A 23,416-nucleotide genomic window follows, 5' to 3' on the forward strand; every position below is an offset into this window, starting at 1 on the left:
ATAAGATAAATGTTATTTAATTTATTTTCAGCTTGATTAATTTATATGACCTTGGTCTTGGTTGCTGCATAATGCTGTTATATATATGTTTATTTGTTTAGGATACAAACATTAGAATTTACCTACACATCTAAATCTGAGTAAACTTAAACATGTACAGGAACATCTGAATGCAGTTATGGGGAAGCATGGGGATAAATTAATGGCAGAACATATCTTCCTCAAGGTTCCAAATTGTGGAAAGCCTTGGGAAATACAATTGAAACAATCATCTCGTCGTCAGCGAATATGGTTAGAGAAGGGATGGGAGGAGTTTGCCACCTTTTACAGACTAGATCAAGGCTATTTTGCAATCTTTAGCTACGATCGAAGGAGAACATTCCCATTTCCAAGTACGCATCTTTGTTTGGAATGATATTGAAATCAAATACCCTATTCGTGGAGGAGGAACATATATATTGAAATTTTTATTCTGTTTTAGTTAGTAATCTTTAGCTACGACTAACTGCTTCATTCTTAAGCTATCGTTTGGTAAGTTCTCTCAACAATCCCAGTTTGTAACTTTGTATAATGAAAGAAAGTAACAAGCTGGTCGCAATGCACTCCTTCAAGCTAGGAGGAACATGTTAGATAATCAAGTCGATAACAACCGTACCATTAGCTTTTCAATTGCAGGGTATAAGAACATCTTTTGCCACGGTACCTTTCGGTAGAGGAGGCACATTTAGACAGAAGTTGGACTGCTGAATACACTGCCTACAGAGACGGTGATGATGGAGCACGAGCAAGAATTTCAGTTACTGGTTGGAGAGCATATACTCAGGAGTCAAGACAATCATCTGCAAGAAGGTGATATATGTGTTAGAGTTGACAGAGGAACGTACCGGCAGAGTCTCGATATTCCGAGCTGAAAATTGAAGACTAACTAAGCATAAATTGTTCATGGTTCCATATCATACGCTTTTGAAGTTAGATATGAGAAAAATTTAAGTTTCATCTTAGAGAAAGATTAGCGATAGATGGGGTTCAGAAAAGTATTGCTATTAATGTAAAACAGAGTGCTGTCAGTTGGATTTGAGTGCAATTTTCATTAGCAAATGTTCCTCTTATTGCATACAAACTACATGAAGCATTCTTCTCATCCAGAAAAGAGAAAAATTTTGTGAGATCAGTTACATCAGTACATCAATCTTTGAATCATTCAACCATATACACCTTTGAAAACAAGTTTTTCTTTCTTTTGGTAAACAAAAAAGTTTTTGAATAAGTGTTCTTCTGTACAAAGACTTGCAACAAAAGTGGACCAATAAAAACGGTGTTGAAAACAATGTGATTCATATCATGTCGATTCTTTCAACATGTAATTTGCTTGATGTCTTGTAGAACTGATAGAACTTCCAGCCAAAAAAACAGTTGGTGATGTAGAATCTTTTATTCATTTTTTTGGTTTTGTAATTTGCTTGATGTCTTGTAGAACTGATAGAATTTCCCAACAAAAATCGGATGATCAGCTTATCATGCCTAAATCATTGAAGAAAGGCTCACATAGACACATAGTTGCTTTCAAAATAGTTGGGCGTGTTTAAGTATATTGGTATTGAGAGAGATTGATGAGAGAAGTATATTTCATTATAGAGAATAGGAGCCCTATATATAGGGATTACAAGTGCATAATCTAAGAGTACAAGGATTCCTTATCTAACTTGGAGTAGGAAACCTCTCCTATTACAACTATAGAACTTATCCTAGTTTGACTAGGCACACTAAGTGTCAATATCCTTCAACACTCCCCCTTGTGCCGCTCAAACTTGGTGGTGACGCTTCATCCGTTGCCTCGTTAAAAACCTTGCTCAAGTGAAAAACCCTGTGGGATAAAAATGAACTCGAGGAGGAGAAAAGAGTGCAACACGTCCTTGATCCTTCGAGACTGAGTAACTCCCCCTGATGTCGAAATCTCCCCCTGATTGCTACAATCATGGGAGTTCGGATAACCTTCTTAATCCGATACTCTTCACATGTTTCTCGAAGGTGGATTTAGGTAACGACTTAGTGAATAAGTCCGCTACATTATCCTCTGATCGGATTTGATTCACTTCAATCTTTAGAAGTGATTGTTGTTGCTGATTATAAAAGAACTTAGGCGATATATGCTTGGTGTTGTCGCCCTTGATGAAACCTAACTTCATTTGTTCAATACAAGCTGCATTATCCTCATAAATGCATGTAGGTTCATCTGTGGTAGACTTCAAACCACAACTTCCTTGAATGTGTCGAATTACAGACCTTAGCCATACACATTCACGTACAGCTTCATGTAGAGTAATAATCTCTGCATGATTTGAGGAAGTAGCAACAAGGGTCTGTTTCGTAGACCTCCAAGATATCGCAGTGCTTCCCATGGTAAAGACATAACCTGTTTGGGAGCGACCTTTGTGAGGGTCAGAGAGGTACCCTGCATCAGCAAAACCCATCAAGACATCATTGTCGTTTTGATGGAGGGAGATAGGAGGACGCCGGCCACCATGAGCGGCGGCGGCGCCGGCGGCGGCCACATGGCCGGCGGCCATTCCATGGACGGGGGCGTTTTGCCTTTTGGGGTCCGATCCCAATTTTCCGTCATTCCTTTTCTCTCTGTAGGGATAGAATAGGCCCATATCAATCGTACCTCTTAGGTATCGAAAGATGGTCTTTACACCAATCCAATGGCGGCGTGTTGGCGCAGAGCTGTGTCGAGCTAACAAGTTCACTGCGAATGAGATATCCGGTCTTGTGCATTGAGCTAAGTACAATAATGCGCCTATTGCACTCAAATAGGGCACTTCGGCCTCTAAGGGTTCTTCGTCCTCATCCCTTGGACGAAACGGATCTTTTCCGGGCTCAAGACTACGGCCGATCATGGGAGTACTCGCAGGCTTCGCTTTATCTTCATTAAAGCGCCTTAGAATTTTCTGAGTATATGCAGACTGATGGATCAAAATCCCATCACTACGGTGCTCGAGTTCTAAACCGAGACAAAACCGTGTTTTCCCAAGATCTTTCATCTCAAATTCGGATTTCAAGTATTTAGCAGTTTCCTTCAACTCATCTAGAGTTCCAATTAGGTTCATGTCATCGACATAAACTGCTACGATTGCAAATCCGGAAGTTGTTCTTTTAATGAACACGCATGGGCATATTTCATTGTTAATATATCCCTTCCCAATCAAGTAGTCACTTAGACGGTTATACCACATCCGTCCGGATTGTTTTAATCCATATAGTGAGCGTTTTAACCTTATTGAAAACGCGCTCCGTGGTTTAGAGCCACTTGATTTGGGTAATTGAAGTCCATCTGGAACCTTCATATATATCTCTGAATCTAGATCCCCATAGAGATATGCTGTAACCACATCCATAAGCTGCATGTCAAGTTTTTCGGAAACTACCAAACTGACAAGGTAGCGGAACGTTATAACGTCCATTACGGGAGAATATGTCTCCTCGTAGTCGATTCCAGGGCGTTGTGAGAAACCTTGCGCCATGAGGCGGGCTTTATATCTTACCACCTCATTTTTCTCATTACGCTTTCTAACAAAGACCCATTTATGGCCAACAGGCTTTACACTTGGGGGTGTCTGCGTTACAGGCCCAAATACCTGTCTCTTTGTTAGTGAATCCAATTCAACCCGGATCGCATCTTTCCATTTAGGCCAATCTGCTCTTCGTTGACATTCTTCAACAGAGCGAGGTTCGATATCATCATATTCTATGATTCCTTTTGCAACATGATATGCAAACGCATCATCAATTGCCATAGAATTTCTATCCATCATCTCATGTACACTAGTGTAATTTATGGAGATCTCTCTATTCTCTGGAGTTGGTTCTGACATTGGAGCGTCCCCCAATGATGTCTCTCGGACATAACCATAATCCGGAATATTCTCATGAGATGGATTATTCACATCGATGATTAATGGATTATTTTGTGCCAAACTCGCTTTCTTTCTTGGGCGAGAATCCATCGAACCTATAAGCCTCCCGCACTTCCTGGCAGGAGCCATGGGCCTAGCCACAACGTCACCATCACTGTGAGAGGGGACGTTGGCGCCATGCTCAAATCCTCTTGAGTTAGCGTCATGTCCTCTAGTTTTAGGGACATCAATCCTTGCAGGCACATTTGCAGCAGGTATGTGTGATCTCGTCACTTTAGCGATATCAGAAAACGTATCAGGCATCGATTCTGCTACGTTCTGAAGATCGAGAATTCTCCGCACTTCAGTTTCGGACTGTGCGGTTCGGGGATCAAGATGAGACAGAGTGGGGACAGACCACGACAATTCCTGTCGTTCCTGTTGAACATTTATGTTCTTATCTCCCCCTAACGACGGGAAGACTGTCTCATCGAAGTGACAATCCGCAAATCTAGCGGGAAAGAGATCGCCTGTCAAGGGTTCTATGTAGCGGATAATCGTTGGAGAATCATAACCAACGTAAACGCCTAATCGTCGTTGAGGACCCATTTTGGTGCGCTGTGGAGGCGCAATTGGCACATAAACTGCGCACCCAAATATGCGTAAGTGTGAGACATTGGGCTCATACCCAGTCACCATCTGGGACGCAGAAAAGGGTTGAGTGGCAGTAGGCCTCAGACGAATAAGCACAGCTGCATGCAATATTGCATAGCCCCAAGCAGAAATAGGGAGATTGGTGCGCATCACCAATGCTCGAGCAACCATTTGTAGTCGTTTAATGGTGGCTTCTGCGAGACCATTTTGGGTGTGAACATGAGGAACAGGATGTTCAACATCAATCCCAATGGGTATGCAATAATCATCAAAAGTCTTTGATGTAAACTCTCCAGCATTGTCTAATCTTATAGACTTAATAGGATGAGCAGGGTGGTGAGCCCTTAACTTAATGATTTGTGCTAGGAGTTTAGCAAATGCAGCGTTCCTTGTGGACAATAGCATGACATGTGACCAGCGTGTCGATGCATCAACCAACACCATAAAATATCGAAATGGTCCGCATAGTGGTTGGATAGGTCCACAAATATCACCTTGGATTCTTTGCAAGAATGGTATATTTTCTTTAGTGTCCTTTGCATAGGATGGTCTCGATCCTAACTTTGCTAAAGAGCAGGCTTTGCAGAACGAATGATGGGCTTTAGAAACAACCAATGAGGAGTTTGGTTGAGCCATGAAGTCACAATGGACTTTAGAAGTAGAAATTCGAGTCAGAGGAGCAGAGGGGGCGTCAAAGCCACCCTTGAGCCGCAGGGGGATGGCGGCGCCAGCTAGTGGTGGCCGGTCTTGAAAGGGGAAGGCGCCGTGAGGCGCACGTGCTCCTCCTTGATCCAAATTTCGAGTTTTACTTCCTTTCGTTCTGAAAAAGGGATGTCCGTGTGAAGTCTTTAATATATGGATCATCATGTCACGACCTGGGTGTCCCAAACGGTCGTGCCAAAGCCTATATGTGTCGGAATCCCATAAATCATCTCTCATGACATGGTTGGAGTCAATGACTCGAATAGTGGTTGCATACAACCCACTAGAGCGACACATAAGTTTCTCTAAGACTCGTTTATGTCCGTAGTTATTAGAGGTGATGCAAAGGAACTCTTGTCCATTCTCACAATGTGTTTCCACATGAAAACCATTGGCTCTTACATCTTTGAAGCTAATAAAGTCGAAAAAGATATCCAAGACATGAGATAAAAGAAATCGACACTTTATTAATAATAGCCAATGATTACATCAAAGTTTCTTGACCAAAATCTAATCCAACATAAAAATCAAACCGTAGACAAATCGTAGTCACTCAATCCGTTCGGTAATTTCAATTTAGTTGTGACCAGGTAAGGTAAGGCGAGATTTTGGTGGAGCGTTGCTCACTTTTAAAACCGTTCTCTCAGATCAAACCTTGCCTAGACATCACAAGTACTCTTGAGTACGCCTAGAGGGAAAAAGTGAATACAATAAGTCATTTTATTGATTTAAGGCATAATTGCCATTTACATAATTCTTGGAAAAGACTATAAATAAAAATCTGCGGCATTTTATTTTCATCGCCAGATTTAAAGTCTTTGTGAACTCGATGTCTTGATCACCATGATGCGACTACCTTCGTAGGTACATTGCAAATTCAGGTCCATTGATCAGACGTTCCATATCAGAAATAGACACCATAAAGAGGATTCTCCCTTGATTGAGGCGCATTGGCGCAATATGCATAGTCCCTAGGACTGGTGGCGTTGGAAAGTGGTGCCCATGGCCAACGTTGGCTCCATGGTGTCCAACCCTATGTCCCTCAAAATCACGCCTCCTACGGTCGTGTGATTGTCGCCTTGAGCGATTACCTTCTTGAGCATTCCGATCGTATGGATCATGACGTCGATGGCGACTTTCTCTAGTCATAAGACGATGCTCTTGATAGCTATCTTGAAGCCTATCAAATCTTCTTTGCACAAGTTCATTGCCATGTCTTTCAGTAGTGGCCATAGCTTCAATAAGCTGTTGAAAACTTGTGATCCGTCTTGCATTTACATGAGTCCGGAGTAAGTCAGAGGACCTCATAGCATAGACGGGGAAGGTATTGAGGGTTTTCTCAATCAATTGGTCTTCTGTGATTGTTTTTCCACAGAGACGCATCATTGTTCTGATGCTGAGAGCTTCCGAATAAAATTGCATGACAGTGTCAAATTCAGAGAAGCGAAGATCTTTCCATTCTGCTACTGTATTCGGAAGTATGGAGTCACGAACATTGCCATATCGTTCGCGAAGCGCATGCCAAAGCTTTATGGCGCTATCCTCATTTATGAACTCAAACTGTAGGTCACTATCCATGTGACGTTTCATGAAGGCAAGTACCTTGGAATTATCTTTCTCAGTTTGAGGGTCTGGAGCTGTTTCAATAGGACAAAGCTCTTGGATTGTATGCAATAAATCACGGGCAATAAGGTGGATCTCGACATCAGTGACCCATGTTAAGTACCTTTTGCCTGCATAATCCAATGGAACAAAATCGAGTTTGTTCATGTTTGACATCCAGAAAGATGAAACAAGAACAAGTTAGTTTCGGAGTCAATGCTTCCACGAAAACTAATATAAATAAGATTTCCGAGCTATGCTACCAAGAAATCGATTTCCAAGAATAATTGGATTAGACCGAAACAATGATGTTTGAATGGTCAAAATAGATGCTCACGAACGCTCTTAGTCCGTAGCATACGAACGCTCTTAGTTCGTTAAATCAATGCTTACGGACGCTCTTAGTCCGAAGTCTTACGAACGCTCTTAGTCCGAAGTCTTACGAACGCTCTTAGTTCGTTAATTGCGTGAATCCCCACGATTCCGCTTTTCAATGATCGAACCCACGTTATAAGAAAGGTGGGATGTAGAAGAAGGGAGGTTTTCAAGTCCCCGAGAAAAGAAGAAGAAATATAAATTTCAAATTTTTAGGAACTTCAAAACTTACTCTTTTGGATACTTACTTGTTGGTTTTGGATCACGCGTGTGTCGATGCAGGCGTGATGGAGCGAAGCAATCTGAGTAGCAGCGTGCAGCAGCAAGTTATATGTGCAGCAGGGGCTGCAGGATGAAGTTGGGCCGAGAGGTGCAGTAAGGCTGCAGGGGTGGCAGCTGCTAGACGCAAAGCTGCAGGCGCATGGGCGCGCAGGAGGTAGCAGCGGGCGCAACAGGTGATGCAGGGAGCAGTAGACGTGCGGCAGAGCTGTAGGGGGCAGCAGGCAGCGACGCAGGGGCGTGTGGCTGCAGGAGCAGCTCGCAGGACAGCAGGGGCTGCTGTGCAAGGTTGCAAGCGCACGGGCGCTCGGAGCAGCAGTGTGCGCAGGGGCGCACGCGGGGTAGCAGTAGGCGCAGGGGCGCACGCGGGGCAGGCTGCAGCGATGCTAGCACGGGCTAGGGGCTGCGGCAGTTTTGGCGATATGAAATTCTTTTCGGGTTTTTGCTTTTTGGCTTTTGTGGTTTAGGGCTCGTGCTGATAACGTGTTTAAGTATATTGGTATTGAGAGAGATTGATGAGAGAAGTATATTTCATTATAGAGAATAGGAGCCCTATATATAGGGATTACAAGTGCATAATCTAAGAGTACAAGGATTCCTTATCTAACTTGGAGTAGGAAACCTCTCCTATTACAACTATAGAACTTATCCTAGTTTGACTAGGCACACTAAGTGTCAATATCCTTCAACAGGGCGCACCGTATACAAGGGTCAAACCGTCAAAGTCGTCAAACCCACGAGACACAAGCCCAAGTCTAAATGTTTGATTTTGAAAAGTCATTTCCCATCTATTTTGGTAACTAAATAGCCATTACCTTTGAATTTACATGTATTGAAACGTTGAAATTCAGGACGTTCCAACTGAGATAACCCAATTAAAAACTAGATTCTACATAATAAGTAGGGAAGTCCAAAAGAACATATTACAAAATAGTGAAACATTATAGACAGTGTTTTTCTTAACGAATTAGATAATTTTATTTCTTATCATAGCCAAAACAGCACATACATCAGTTTTTGTCTTTACCAAAGAATTATGGGCCAAGCAAACTATCAAAATTGACAAGTACCACTCATTGAAAATAATTAAACTCATTTATTCTAAAAACGAGCCTATAAATTGAATAAAAACCTGATTAATTAGCCTAACCCTTACCCAACAATTTCAATCGCTTATAGAACTCAATTGTTGTACAATTGAAAAAACTAAGAATCAAATAAATTGAATGGCTAAGGTCCATTCTATAAGCAAAAAAAAAAAAAACTAAGAAAGAACTAAATTTTTGCTTTACCCTTGTAAGTTGTAACTAGGGCAATCCATATCACCATGACGCAAAATTTCCTTTCTAACTCTACTCTTCTTATTAAACACGAGAATAATAATCGAATGGAATGAAAATACTATACGACAGTGTTAAACACGAGAATGGTAATGAAAAAATTTCTCATTTATGAAGTTATTTTACAAGAGTTAATGTAATGGCAAAAGGCATTGAATAATTAAAAAGAAAAAAAAAAAGAAAAAGTTTTTTAATTTACACGATCATCCTTTCATGCCGTGATCCTTCTTTTTCCGACGAACTCCTATCCAACGGCACCACCGGCGGCTCCTCCTTTCTCCTACTCCCCAATCTCAAAAGCCCATACAACTTCCTGAACTCCCTCACCGTGTGAACACTCTCCCTACAAAACACCGTCCCCGGCTCACCCGACTCGTCCACCGACCGACCCGACCCGCTACTCGTCAACGCCTGCGCCACCTTCACCGTCGTCTTGTTATCCACGTCCGTCTGCAGCGCCGATATCACCGACTTCAAGGCCCGACTCGGCGAGCTCCGATTCGATATCATGATCTCTCCGATCTCCGCCGGACTTAAACTCCCGCCGCTCTGGAAAATCTCCTCCACCTGAGGAAACAGCTTGTGTTCTTTGACCCCTAAGTACGTGTTGGCCAAGCTTTTGAAAGCCGAAAAATCACAGAGCGGGAAATGGATATGGACGTCGACCCGACCCGGCCGCATGACCAACTTGTCCACGTGTTCTTTTCCGTTCATCGTGAACACCAACACTCTCTCCTCGCCGCAGCTGGAGACGATTCCGTCCATGAAGTTCAGCAATCCCGAGGGGCTCACAGCCGTTGATTTCTCCGACAAGAAACGGTCGAGATCTTCCACGACAATTAACGACTTGGGCGAGGTTTGTAAGAGGAGCATTTTCAGATCGGAATCGTCGGAGACTTTGGACATGTCGATGTCGTATACGTCGTACGACAGGAACCTGGCCATGGCGGCGATGAAACTGGTTTTCCCGGTCCCGGAAGGACCGTAGAGTAAGAAGCTTCGTTTCCAGACACGACCGAGTCTGTGGTAGTATTGCTTGGACTTTAAGAATTGTTCTAGATCAGACCGGACCTTGTTCTTGAGCTCCATGTCCATGACGACCGTGTCCAAGGTTGCCGGGTGGGTGAAGGGGACCGATCTCCACCGTTCGTTCTCGGTGGCGAGATTCATGTACAGCTTGATGTCTTTATTCCGTTGTTCAATCTCGTCGGACACGGTCAATATGTGCTGGAAGTACTGCCGGAAAACACGTCTCTTGTCTGTTTTCTTGATTCTCAAAACGTAGGACCGGATTCCGTCGACGTCTGACTTCTCGTTGGTCCAGGAAACCTTGGCGCTGAGGAAGGTGTCGTGTACGGAGTGGTTGTTGTCGTGTTGGAAGAATATGTCGTTGGATTTGGAACCGGAGAAAAGGTTGGTGAAGTCGGAGTCTTCAATGTTGGGGAGGGAGTTAAGGTAGACAGAGATTTTCCGGTAGAGCTGGTTCTCTTGGAAGTTGTGGTTGAACTGGGGGACCTTGTAGAACTGGTAAACATGAAACCTGTCGATTAAAGATTGCCATGATTTCACGACCATGTGAAGCAGGGATGTTCTGGACAAGAACCTAAGAACATAGAACAGAGGTATGAGGAAGAGGAGGAAGTAGACGACACCCATGAACCGGACCATGATGTTTAGAGAGAGAAAGTGAGAAAGTACGAGATCAGGGTTGGAGAATTGGGTTGCTGAAATTTGAGGGTGAAGATTTGGAAATATTTATATGGGGTTTTGTGGACGGCTTAAGCCGGCAAAGGAAGTAGTAATGGGTCAATGAAATGGTGCACGATACAAGAAGAGAAGGAGAGGAGAAAGAAGGAAATGTAGTTTGTTTGATCTGGCTTTGGTTTTGGTTTGGCTGTGAATTGATGACCAATGACTAAGGACCCATTTGTGTTATTATTGTTTACGAGTATAGGTCATTGAATAATGTCTAGGACTATTCACATGTGCCCAATTTTTTTTTCAATTTTTTTGACTACTGATTTTTGACAAACGGCGCTGGATTGCTTTGGGAGTTTATCTTACTCATTTTTTAATGAGTGATGGACTAATGGTCATTCCATAATAACCAGTTGATCACTATGTTTTGTTTGTATTGTCCTCTTTTTTGGCACAATGGTTAAACCTAGCCCTATAGGGTAGGACTTTGTTGGAGTACTCCGCAAGTTTCTTAGGTAAGGTTGAGTATTGCCAAGAAATTAGAGATGGGAAAGAGGAATCGGATAACAAATATGAAAATCGTTTGGATCTCCGATTTTTAAAACCGTTAAAAAGAAAAATATGTTAACGTGCTTTTCTTTTCATATAGATTGCATTCGGTAAATGTTATTCATGAATATATGTTCAGAGATTGCACGCGGATAGGCTTTAGGTCTATTCTCTAATAAAGATCTCAAAAATTTATAATCGAGAGATTGAGCCAATTAGAATCCATAACTGACCCTGCCTAACCTGCACACAGAATGGTCAGAGTTAATAAGTCACAGTGAAATATGTGATTGCAGCCTTTGGTGAATAGGTAAAGTCGGAATCTGCTTGCTATAGTTTGTGACTTTTTCATGTGGAGCTCACTGACGTTGCACATACACGGAAAGGGTAAGAAGAAAAAGAAAAGAGAGAAAATGGACGAAGCTCGTCACCAAATAGTGCTTCACATTCAAACGTGTAAAGGCCTCCTACTAGTGTTTGAAAGCTGCATGCTGATTTTGAACTAGTAAAACCAGACCCTTTCAAGGCATGCTTCTTCTTCAACACACACAAGTAGTCAATGGTTTTGCTCACCAAGTGAGACCTGGATAATCTTACGTCATGATATTCATATTCATTATTCAACATGCATAATCATAGTTTATTTGTCAAGGATTAGTGGGAGTAATAATTAATACTAATCTGCGGGGTTTATTCAATGATTAGTAGCTACTGACATAGACTAAGAGTGATTCCCTAATCAGCTGATATATGACATTCTTGGAATAAATTGTTTGTGGACAGTAATGTACTAAACTAGTTTTACGTACAAATCTGATCAGAGTCAATAAAACAACAAATTGTCAAATTGTTGATTTGGACATCTCACTTGATTTGCTGAAATTAGGAGCCACGATATTTTACGACAGATCGGTAAACATGGCATGGCTTTGGCTACAAAATATCATATAATTTGATGGCACCTAATACCAGACTCTGATTCATGTTATATATAGAACTTGAGGCTGAAATCCTCAGCTGTTATGTATCACTGGTCAATTTTAGTATCATTTGTTTGTACTCACTTGGCCTCATCTTTCTGAATTTTCTAGTGATTTGATTCTCTAGTGACATTTTGGCCCATGCTTTCTTCTTCGGCTTCCTTAACGAGACTATGCCTCGATATGATTTGGAGTATTGAAACTCCGGAAACCTAAGATCCTTTAGTGACTTGATTCTCTAGAGGCATTTTGGCCCATGCTTTCTTCTTCGGCTTCCTTAACGAGACTATGCCTCGATATGATCTGGAGTATTGAAACTCCGGAAACCTCACATCCTTTAGTGACTTGATTCTCTAGAGGCATTTTGGCCTATGCTTTCTTCTTCGGCTCTCTTGACGGGTTAGACTACAACTCAATAGTGATCTGGAGTTCTGAAAATTTGAAAATCTGAGATCCTTTAGTGATTTGATTCTCTAATGACATTTTGGTCTACGCTCTCTTCTTCGGCTTCCTTAACAAGCCCAGACTGCGACATGATAGTGTTGTAGAGTATTAAAACTATAAAAACCTGAGACATTGCAAGCGGTGTCTAATTTAACGGCTCAACTCCTGCAGTGCAAATGTGGTCCTGAATTTTAGTAAAAGCATGTGGGGAAGGACTGAGCGCAAGGCTTGCGACTTTAAAAGGGTTGGTAATGATAAGCCTCGCTTTATTGCGTGGCTTTGACTCCCAGCAGAAAACCAAAAACCAAAACCCAGTGCACTGCCAGCTATGTCATAGATAGAAGATGGTCGTAATCATTTGGTAGCTAAAACCAACTTGGCTGACCATGTGAGACATACTCATTACAACCATACGCATCACTAACAAACAATTGGCTTCAACGTAAGCACTTGATGAACATCTTACTTATAATTGATCACACTACAATTAGGCAGACATAAAATTTGGCTATCAACATCATCAACAAAATGATAGTAGAAACTAGTTGGTAAATAGAAGGAAGGGTCAACTATCTAGTAAGAATAAAGAGACAGAGATTTGATGAAATGATAACCACTATAAATAACGTTACAAGACGTCTGTAATAGCAAATGGTTAATTTCCAAACATCTAACTTTAAACAATACAAAAGAGTATGATATTCATCATTGCATGATGTTGCTTTTAGCTTGCTAAATCAAAATCTGATCTAAGGCATTCAAGAATATGGAACCCCGTGAGCACTTAGAAGATTTATACAAAACCTAATAGAGGATTGAAGAGGTTACTACTGCCACAGTCTGACAATGTTGAATGGAACATGTCGGCTGTATGGGACTTGTGGCTTGGGGTGAGGAGCCAGGACTTTACGGGTCCTGGGGATCGGTTTGAATATTCAATATTTGGGAAACCACAAGCTTAGAGAGCTCATTAATTGCAGCTTGAACTGGAATCTCACCGGACTCCCTGTTCCTTGACAACCGTGGTGATGATGATGGTGAGTTCAATCCCGTATAATAGTCATTTGCAGCAACCTTTGTATGCCTGGAAGTTGCAAGAACATTCTCCAAGTCCTTCTGTGTTAATGGCCTTGGTGCCTGGAAAAAGAAGCATAGACCAATACTTTTAGTAAAATTCAAAAGAATCAAACCCTACAGTCCTATTTTATTATCCTACAGTTCTAAAATAAATATCCCCACTTCTGCAAGATTATTTGAATTTTATATAGCAGGATTTGTTAACAGTTAAATGGTTGAAAAGGAAACTCACTGAAGCTTTTTTCCCCCTCTTTTCTTCATCTAGCAAGTCTCTGATAGGGAAATAGGCTGCTTTCTTGCAGAGCTCAAGTAGATCTGAACCAGAGTAACCCTCAGCCAAGGCAGCTAAACGGTCATAATCAATGTTCTTTTCAACTCTCTCACCCTTCAAGACTACCTTCAGTATCTCAGCTCTATCCCTTTGATTGGGCATCCCAATCTCAAAGGCCTGAGGAAGACGCCGAAGTATTGCTTCATCAAGCTCTGATGGACGATTAGTAGCAGCAAGAACCATAACCCGAGCATGCTCTAGATGAAATACATAAAACTATCAAACCAAATGCCTTTCAAGGTAACTTGGGCTACATGTTCAAATTAGTAAACCGAGAAACTGAGTGAAAAAAGAAAAAGAAACTTACGATCTGTAGTAAACCCATCCCACAAAGCCATGAACTCAGTTTTCATGTTTGTTAACGCTTCATGCTCTGTAGTACGGCGCTGTCCCAAGAAACTATCAACCTCGTCGATAAATATGATAGCAGGCTGGAGTTTATGAGCCAAGCTAAACACAGCAGAAACTGCAGAAGCATATTTAAACATGCTAAGCATAGTAGACAAAAGGGGACTAAGAAAAAAACAAATACCTTGTACACAAGTATAAACTGATATAGTACGGAGGGATACAAAGTTTTTACACTAATGTAACATACCCTCTCTATCTATATATAAGTTTATTATCCTCAGATCAAAATTATAACCAAAAGCAATTTTGTTGACACCATGTTCAGAAACTCCTACCAATTAGTAAATAACCTATTCTGTTTTGCTTCCTACTAGGCTTGAGAAAAGTTTGCAAGGTATGAAGCTTACGAGATTCACCACAAGCAACTAAGTACAATGCTATACTGAATTAGAGAAAAAGTTTAAGAGATATCAAGAAACACCCTCTAATCCAAAAGGGCGAGTTTAACATGATCAACACTTACCAAGTTTTTGTGCATCACCAAACCATTTGCTCATCAGGTTTGATATCCTAACATTAATAAAAACAGCTCCAGACTCCTTTGCAATAGCTTTAGCAAGCATAGTCTTCCCAGTACCCGGTGGTCCGTACAACAAGACTCCCTTTTGTGGACCAAGGAGTTTCCCATGGTTAAAGAGGTCCGGCCTCTTCAATGGAAGAATCACCAGTTCAAACAAGGCTTCCTTTATAGCCTCCAGTCCTCCAATGGAGTTAAACTCCACATCAATGTGGTCAGGGTTTATAACATCGCACGCTATGACATCCTGATAATTATCACTATATAAGCATCAGTCTTTCTAACCAAATGCGGCAATTAAACGATCCTAGAAAGTGAAGCAGCCTAATCCAAAGTAACTTAACACCACAGTTCCATTCCAATTGAGTTAAATTCCACAGAAATTTGGCCAGGGTAATCATAACACAGCATGCAATTACATCACGATAATGATTACTATGCAAGCATTGTTCATACTTAAACTAAGCTCAAAACGCCATAACCCCATAATCAAACTCTTACATTCAAAAAACAATTTTCTAACAACAAAAACAAAACGCTAAGATATCAAAGTTCAATACTTTTTCACATTACCTATTCCAATCCCAAATATAACACAACCCTATAATCCCACTTCTATACAATCAATTTTCGAATGAACGCATTTAAAATTAGGGTCTCTTTTTGTACCTCATAAGGATTGGTGTGAATGAGAGGACGGCCGAGGCGCTTAGCGATTTCCTTCTTGTGCTCCATGGCCTTCTTGGAGGCTTCGCGGTTCGGGTCGAGGTGTCGGAGCCCCACGAACAGAACCAGGCAGCTCATGGCGGCGCTCGCGGCGTAGAGAATGAGCTCCTGCAGGAACTTGGTTTCCCTCTGCGACGCCATAGAGAACAAAAATCGAAGAAGGGTTTATCACTGAACCCTGTGAGAATTGATAATAGCAAACCCTAAGAGAGAGGAAGACGAAGAGGAAGGGGAAGAGAGATAAGAGCTTTTGAGGGAGGAGGAGAAAGGTTTTTGCTTGATGAGTAAGGGGAGAATTGTTGTTGTAATTACTATCCTCTCCTTTTGGCGGTGGTAATTTTTTTTTTTTTTTTGTGTGATGAGGAAGAAATAACAAATCCTTGGTAATAAAGAGTTTTGACTCTTGGTATTACTTTTTGGTTAATAAAGGTAAAGTTTAGAGTTGGATATTTTGGTTTGCATGAGTTTGGATTGAATGTCGAGTAAGACATCATGAGTTGACTTATTCTAGATAATTGTTACGAAAAGTCGATCAAATCAGAGATTGTTTATTTGTATGATTGTAGCATGTTCAACACGAAAATAAACTGATATTAAAATCATTTGTTTGTAGATAGTTGGTTATTTTGTAATAATTTTATGTACTTAAGAGAAAAGCAGAGAGAGAACAGTAGCAAAGTCAAAGATGGAAAAACTGATGAGAAATGAGTCAGATGGCCCCTAAATAAGGCAAAAAAAAATAAACTCAAAATCATCACATCCTAGGCGGAGAAAAAACAGGCAGAGGCGAGAGTAGGTGTAAAATTTTCTCTAATTTTTATCTTAGTCCCGCTCTAAACAGTAAGTACTAAACGTCAATCGAAATGAACTGAAAAATCAGCTACGCGCTTTATATTATAGTAGAATTTTTAAAAACAAATAAATCTGATAATATCAGGAAGGTGCGTAACATATATGGCGAGATGAAGGGACAAAAACATTATCAAATGAAAGCTTTATTTATTTATTTTAGGAAAACTCTTGAAGAAATTTGGTTTAATAGCTGCATATATGGTTTGTTAAGGAATTTGGGCATTAAAAAAGCCACATGGAGAGGTTGTTTCAATTGCGTGTGCCCGTTTGGTTTTATTCGGGAAGTTTCTAGTTATCTTACGTTTAGGAAGTTTCATTGCTCATAGGTACTTTTATCTCGGCCCAATTGGCCCAAGTTTGATGTTTGGGACAGAGATCTATCTTTGCAGCATCTTGATATTGGGCTTTTCATTCTTTTTTTTCTTCTCCTTTGGCAAAATTAGCGGAAACATTACCCTATTTTTATACAATGTCCAAAAATTAGCCATAGCTTTAAAGTAAACTAAAGCATAGATTAGTGGCCAACTAACAACGGGCGTCAAGCTTCGAATATGAAATGAAAGAGATCACCATTATAACTGTGAATGAGTCCATCTTTTAGTGATTAAAGAGATGTGACAACGAAAGAAAGAATAACACATAGATTTACTTAGTTCTTTAAAACATAGATTAATAGCTAACCAATAGTTGGCTTCAAGCTTCAAATAAGGAATGAAAGAAATCAGTGACTATGAAAGAGTCAGTTTTGGTAAATAGATGTGACAGAGGGAAAAGGGAGAATATATAGATTTACATGGTTCTTTATACAAAAAGTCTTACTAAGATTTGTTTGATATATGTCTAGATATAGACGTACACCATATACATAAGTTGATGTTTTTGTTTCCTTTCATATTAAAATCAACCTGTTACAGTTCTTCCAAGCATTGTTATCATTTATCAATAACATTTTTGAGTTGTCAAGCAATTATATTCCCTTGTGAGTGGAGCAGATCACAGTCCTCAAACTTACTAATTTTCTATCTGGATTCAATGCAAGCAAAGGTAGATAAACGGTCCAAATCCGTAGATCAAAGAAAATGGTCCAACTCCAACCCCACTAAAATTATTTAGAACGTTAATTTATTTATTGAAATTTGATACAAAAATAAAACGTGATGATACAGCTAACAAATTCCAATACACTTTTCTGATTCAACATATTTTTAAATTTTAAGCATCAATGTAACGACATTATCATGATAACACAGTTGACAAATTACAAATTATTTTCGTAATTCAACATATTTCAAATTTCAAACACCACTGCAACACATGACCATGACTTTACATTACATGATCCAACCCCATACTTTACAATACAACATATTTTCAACTTACTAATTTTCTATCCGGATTCAATGCAAGCAAAGCTAGTTAAATCGTCCAAAGCCGTGGATCAAAGAAAATGATCCAACCCCACTCTTTTCAATTAGTAATTAAAAGATGATGCTCATCGCGAATTAGTTAAAGATGAGTCAGGATATTAATAAAATTAGTGATTTGAACATAATGCTCATCGCCAATTAGTTATATATAATTCAGGATATCAGATTTAACATATTTTTAAATTTTAAACACCAATACAATACATGATGTTATCATGACTCTACATTATGTCATCATCCTTGATACAAAGACTTGGAAGATGCATATATATAGCCTCTTTAGGAAGGTAAATGGATATAAAGTTCAATGAAATGAAATATTTCATCATATTCTAAGCTCACTTCTCGTTTATCCTCTAACAAATAGAAGATAAGGCAATATCAACTCGCACAATATATTTGCACGCGTGCACGCAGTTACGCGCCACAACTAGTGTATATCCCTGCCAAACCAGGTTAGTCAAATGATATCTCACCATCTGATTCGATTACTTCCAAATCAAATGCATCCAAGTCATTATTCCATAATCCACATAGCTGTTGGGGTGGTTGACCATATAAAAGCCACACGCATTTCTGGGTGCACGTTTCTTCTGGCATGTTGAAGCCACACGCATAAGGTTTACACACTTTTTTCTCAAGGAATGAACGAAGGAATCTGCATGTAGTTCCTACTCTCACATCCATCATTACCCACCTTCCATTTCTTTATCTCTGACTCTTCTACTTTAGTAGGCTTAGAATTCTTATAGCCTTAGATGTCTAAGTCATTCTGAAACGTGTCTCAAAAAATCTATTACTATTCTTTCTGTTAATGGGGGTTGGAAAATTTGGTTAATGTACTACACGGACTGTTTTTGTACTACAAACTTTGTAGTACATGCAGAGTGGTTTAATGTGAGTCTCCCATTTTGCCTTTCCTGGGATTCTCCAATGTAAATTTCCCTCCTTTATTGATTTCCTTCTATAAATTCTCGACCTTTATGAGAGTTTTGGGTATGTGGGAGTGAGCTAAAACTGAGACAGCAATTGTTTCTGGATTTCTGGGCTCACATTTTTTGGCTTTTGGCTCACCTTTTTATGTAGCTTTTGGTGTATTAAATTCAAGGTGTCTGTATTGGGTTTTCTGTGTGTTCTTCAAAGTTTTGATCTTTCTGGTGAGGAGGTCAACGCAGGAGAGAGAAGCATTTCTGGGTTACCTTCCTTCCAGTTGTTAAAGGAGGAATTTTGAATGCAAATTTGAAGGCTTTGAGGGGTTTCGGATTTCCCCATTTCCCATTTTTGGATTTCTGAAATTGATGTGTTTGATTCTCAGAAGAAAAAGAAGACAACTTTGAGGTGAGTGCAATCATGGGTTTATGTGTGCTTGCGTCTCTTTCATATCTTTATCACAATAATGCATATCGGCTTGTCTTTTCTGTATGGCAAATTGTATAAATTTATGCGTTTCTCATTTTTACTGATAGTTTTGGATTAGGGAGAAGAGGTGGTGGTGTTGTTTTGACCAAACCGAATGGGGAACACACGCAAGGATGAAACCATGGAGATTGAGAATTTCGAGAGAGAAAATGTGGAGCAAAATGGAGTTGTTGACCCTTTGGAGATGAACAGAATCCCTCCATGGAAGAAACAGATCACAACTCGGGGACTTGTGGCGAGTGTGGTCATTGGGATCATGTACAGTGTTATAGTGCAGAAGCTGAACCTCACAACTGGTTTGATTCCCAATCTCAATGTGTCAGCTGCTCTTCTGGCCTTTGTGTTTGTGAAGACTTGGACTACGCTGCTATCGAAGGCTGGAATTGTGTCGACTCCTTTCACAAGGCAAGAGAATACCGTGATTCAGACTTGTGCTGTTGCTTGTTATAGCATTGCTGTTGGAGGTGAGAAAAGCTTGAAACTTTGTTGTAAATTTTGCTGTGGAAGGTTTTGGTTTTTTCATAGTATTTTGTATCTGAAATATGTGACATTGCAGGAGGGTTTGGGTCTTACCTGTTGGGTTTGAACAGGAAGACTTATGAGCTAGCTGGAGTTGATACTGAAGGGAACACTCCAGGGAGCACCAAGGAGCCTCAACTTGGTTGGATGACTGGTTTTCTCTTTGTTACTAGTTTTGTTGGTCTTTTGGCTTTGGTTCCTCTCAGAAAGGTATGTTCTGAAGTTCTTTCATACCATTCAGAGGTTATTCGGGCCATTTTCTTTATCAACTGCTAACTCATTCAGAAATAGATTATTGGTTTGCATGTTTGATTAGTACGAATTTATTGATCCTTGCTTAAGTTTAGGAGATTGCTTGTTCATTGCATTTTGGGTGGTTTTGCAGATTATGATAATAGACTATAAACTAGCTTACCCGAGTGGAACTGCTACTGCTGTTCTTATTAATGGGTTCCATACTCCAAAAGGAGACAAAATGGCCAAGTATGCATCTGTTTTCATGGATTATTAAGCTGATATTCAAAATAAAATAGAATTAGAGTTTTGAAAGAACTAAAACATGTTGAGGTTCTTCTTGCAGGAAGCAGGTTCATGGGTTTATGAAGTACTTTTCATTTAGTTTTTTGTGGGCTGGCTTTCAGTGGTTTTATGCCGGCGGGGAGCAATGTGGGTTTGTTCAGTTTCCAACATTTGGATTGAAAGCTTGGAAGAATTCGTGCGTGATCTATGTCCTGTCTTTCCCCTTATGTGTACTATGATAGATTCTTTTCAAACCACTAATTAGACAAATTGAATTTTGCAGATTCTACTTTGATTTCAGTATGACATATATTGGAGCAGGAATGATCTGTTCCCATCTTGTGAACTTATCTCTGCTTCTTGGGGCCGTGCTCTCTTGGGGAATAATGTGGCCCATATTAAGGGGCCTTAAAGGAGAATGGTTTCCTGCAACTTTATCAGAAAGTAGTATGAAGAGTGTAAACGGTTACAAGGTATAACAATCAAATCAAATTCCTTACTGATTTTGTCATTGGGATTTTTTATTTCATGTACTCAGCAAGTGAGTTGTGCGGATATTTTTGTTGCTGCAGGTTTTTATTTCCATTTCCCTGATACTAGGAGATGGGCTGTACAATTTTCTCAAGATACTGTACTTTACCGGCTCAAGTATGCACACCAAACTGAACAGGAAGGACCTCACAAAAGGTAAATGACTGACACCGTATGATATCTCCATATAGTTTGTCAAGAAGCTTGTGAATGGAGTAACTTCACTAACTTGCCTATCTCTGTCATACAGATGATATTTCAATTGACCCGAATCAGCCTCTTGATGATCGCCGACGAAATGAGGTCTTCATAAGAGATAAGATTCCTATTTGGGTAGCATGTGTAGGGTACACACTGTTCTCCATCATCTCCATCGTTGTTATCCCTCTCATGTTTCCTCAGCTGAAATGGTATTATGTAGTCGTTGCCTACATTCTTGCACCATCTCTAAGCTTCTGCAATGCCTACGGTGCGGGTTTAACAGACATGAACATGGCCTACAACTATGGGAAAGTAGCTCTTTTCGTGCTAGCTGCTGTGACTGGGAAAAATGATGGTGTTGTTGCAGGACTTGTTGGCTGTGGTTTGATCAAGTCCATAGTTTCTATCTCTTCTGACCTGATGCATGATTTGAAGACGGGCCATCTAACTCTCACATCTCCTCGATCAATGATTGTTAGTCAGGCTATTGGGACAGCTATTGGCTGTGTGGTAGCTCCTCTGACATTCTTTCTCTTCTACAAGGCTTTTGATGTTGGGAACCCAAATGGTCAATACAAAGCCCCTTACGCCATCATTTACCGAAACATGGCAATTCTCGGTGTGGAAGGCTTCTCTGCACTTCCCCAACATTGCTTGCAGATATGCTATGGTTTTTTCGGCTTTGCTGTAGCAGCCAATTTGCTGAGAGATCTCGCTCCTAAGAAAATCGGCAAATATGTCCCCCTTCCAATGGCTATGGCTGTTCCTTTCCTGGTTGGAGCTTACTTTGCAATTGACATGTGCGTAGGGAGTTTGATCGTGTTTGTGTGGCACAAATTGAAACATAATAAGGCCAGTTTGATGGTTCCTGCAGTTGCTTCTGGTTTGATCTGTGGAGATGGATTGTGGATTCTCCCTTCATCGATTCTTGCATTGGCCAAGGTTCGCCCTCCTATCTGTATGAACTTCTTCGCAACTTAATATGGAACAGAGAGAGAGAGAGAGAGAGAGAGAGAGAGAGCTAGTTATGTAGTTCTGTACTAGTAGAGTTGCAGTAGGTGAAATCCAAGTTGCAGTTTCAAAATAGTATAGGAAACCTCCCTTGTTTATGTTTTCAGTCGAATCATAATAACTCAGCTTAGTAGATGACAGATAACAGGATTTGTATCCTGTATCAGTTCAAGCGGTTATTGGTCATGATGCACATAAGCTAAGTTGTATCAAATTCAGATCAATGAAATATATGATTTGAGCACCAGAATGAGCATAGAGACTTCTGCATTATGTTGTTTTCCTCTACCTTTTGATTGTTAAGTTACAATCTGTGATGTAAATACATCTCACACAACACAAAATTGATTTTACTTCTATTTCAGCTCGATTTTTTCACGTCGTGGATGAGATCAAGGTGCCTGGTTTAAGAAGCCAACATCAGATCAGATACTGTCATACTAAAAAGATGAAGATAGCTCCCTTAGAATAGCAGTGGTCCTATAGCTCCCATAGCTGCTGTAAGAACATGAACTGGTCCGATGAAGCCGTAAATCAACCAAATATTCTTCTGCTTATGTTGGGTTAGGCAGCTTTGGTTCTACTTCAACATGGGTGATGTGAAGTTGGCAGGTAGTCGGATTTCTACATTTACATTCCATTGTAATACATGGTTAGATTCCAAAGACGATACCAGTGGGGACTTCAGCAGAAGAGGCACGATAATAGTGCTGCTAAATGTCTTGCTTGATTGATTTTGTTAAAGTGCATGGTGCAATTATTATGGCTTCATCCGCAGGCCCGCAGCCATGAAACACGAGTTTTCCTTTGCAGTGTCAGAGTATATCTCTACAGAGATAATCTTGAAATTGCGATTACGAAATTTTTTATCAAATTGCACTATAGAGGATAACAAAAGTTGAAAAAATGGAAGTAGATTGAGAAAATTGCTAGCATTTCGAAAGCAACTGCTTGGTGCAAGCAATCAACTCAATTGATGGGGACTGTTCTTTGCTAGGCTTTGGTATTGAAAAGGTCAGATTGTTGCTATCTCAACATCCTAATTGTAAGGTTTTACATGTAAGTGGGAGAGCAAGTCTGGCTCATTCCCATCATTTTCAGTTCTTGTATATTCCAAATTTTATTCGGGATGTTTTCTTAAGCGATATTTCTTATTAATTATTAATGTAATTTACTTTAAAAAATATATATATACAAAATATTTCGAGAATTTTCAAATCAATTGCAATTCAGACTTTCCATCCGGCGGCACATCGGCGATCAGGAAAATTATAGATACTTAAAAACTTGTGGACGTTGATGTAAAAAATGTTGACGTACGTTTCAGAATTTTGTTGCCATTGGGAAATCCAATTCGAA

At 40.2% G+C, this 23,416-nt stretch overlaps 3 protein-coding genes across 5 annotated transcripts; 1 reads left to right on the forward strand and 2 right to left on the reverse strand.

Annotated features, from left to right (window-relative positions):
* Positions 1 to 8,932: 8,932 nt before the first annotated feature.
* Positions 8,933 to 10,735, reverse strand: LOC133714223 (AAA-ATPase At2g46620-like). The gene has a single exon (XM_062140309.1). It carries the CDS (start codon positions 10,511 to 10,513, stop codon positions 9,041 to 9,043), a length of 1,473 nt encoding a protein of 490 aa, XP_061996293.1. The 5' UTR covers positions 10,514 to 10,735; the 3' UTR covers positions 8,933 to 9,040.
* A 2,378-nt stretch (positions 10,736 to 13,113) lies between these two features.
* Positions 13,114 to 15,859, reverse strand: LOC133714756 (uncharacterized). Its single transcript, XM_062141010.1, has 5 exons — positions 15,522 to 15,859; positions 14,799 to 15,099; positions 14,232 to 14,390; positions 13,826 to 14,121; positions 13,114 to 13,653 (listed from the first exon to the last, which is right to left on the reverse strand). The coding sequence occupies exons 1-5, from the start codon at positions 15,717 to 15,719 to the stop codon at positions 13,423 to 13,425; spliced, it is 1,185 nt and encodes a 394-aa protein (XP_061996994.1). The 5' UTR covers positions 15,720 to 15,859; the 3' UTR covers positions 13,114 to 13,422.
* Positions 15,860 to 18,462: 2,603 nt separating this feature from the next.
* Positions 18,463 to 23,158, forward strand: LOC133714221 (metal-nicotianamine transporter YSL3). Of its 3 annotated transcripts, none has more exons than XM_062140304.1 (9): positions 18,463 to 19,195; positions 19,324 to 19,740; positions 19,833 to 20,005; positions 20,181 to 20,278; positions 20,376 to 20,510; positions 20,598 to 20,787; positions 20,887 to 21,001; positions 21,096 to 21,988; positions 22,423 to 23,158. In XM_062140304.1, the coding sequence occupies exons 2-9, from the start codon at positions 19,371 to 19,373 to the stop codon at positions 22,465 to 22,467; spliced, it is 2,019 nt and encodes a 672-aa protein (XP_061996288.1). In that variant the 5' UTR covers positions 18,463 to 19,195; positions 19,324 to 19,370; the 3' UTR covers positions 22,468 to 23,158. The 3 variants fall into 3 exon arrangements, with proteins under 3 accessions (XP_061996288.1, XP_061996287.1, XP_061996289.1); XM_062140303.1 differs by having other exon boundaries at positions 19,335 to 19,740; XM_062140305.1 differs by lacking the exon at positions 22,423 to 23,158 and having other exon boundaries at positions 19,335 to 19,740; positions 21,096 to 22,301.
* The last annotated feature ends 258 nt before the right edge of the window (positions 23,159 to 23,416 follow it).

The sequence above is a fragment of the Rosa rugosa genome, chromosome 6, assembly GCF_958449725.1.
Source record: "Rosa rugosa chromosome 6, drRosRugo1.1, whole genome shotgun sequence".
Taxonomy (NCBI): domain Eukaryota; kingdom Viridiplantae; phylum Streptophyta; class Magnoliopsida; order Rosales; family Rosaceae; genus Rosa; species Rosa rugosa.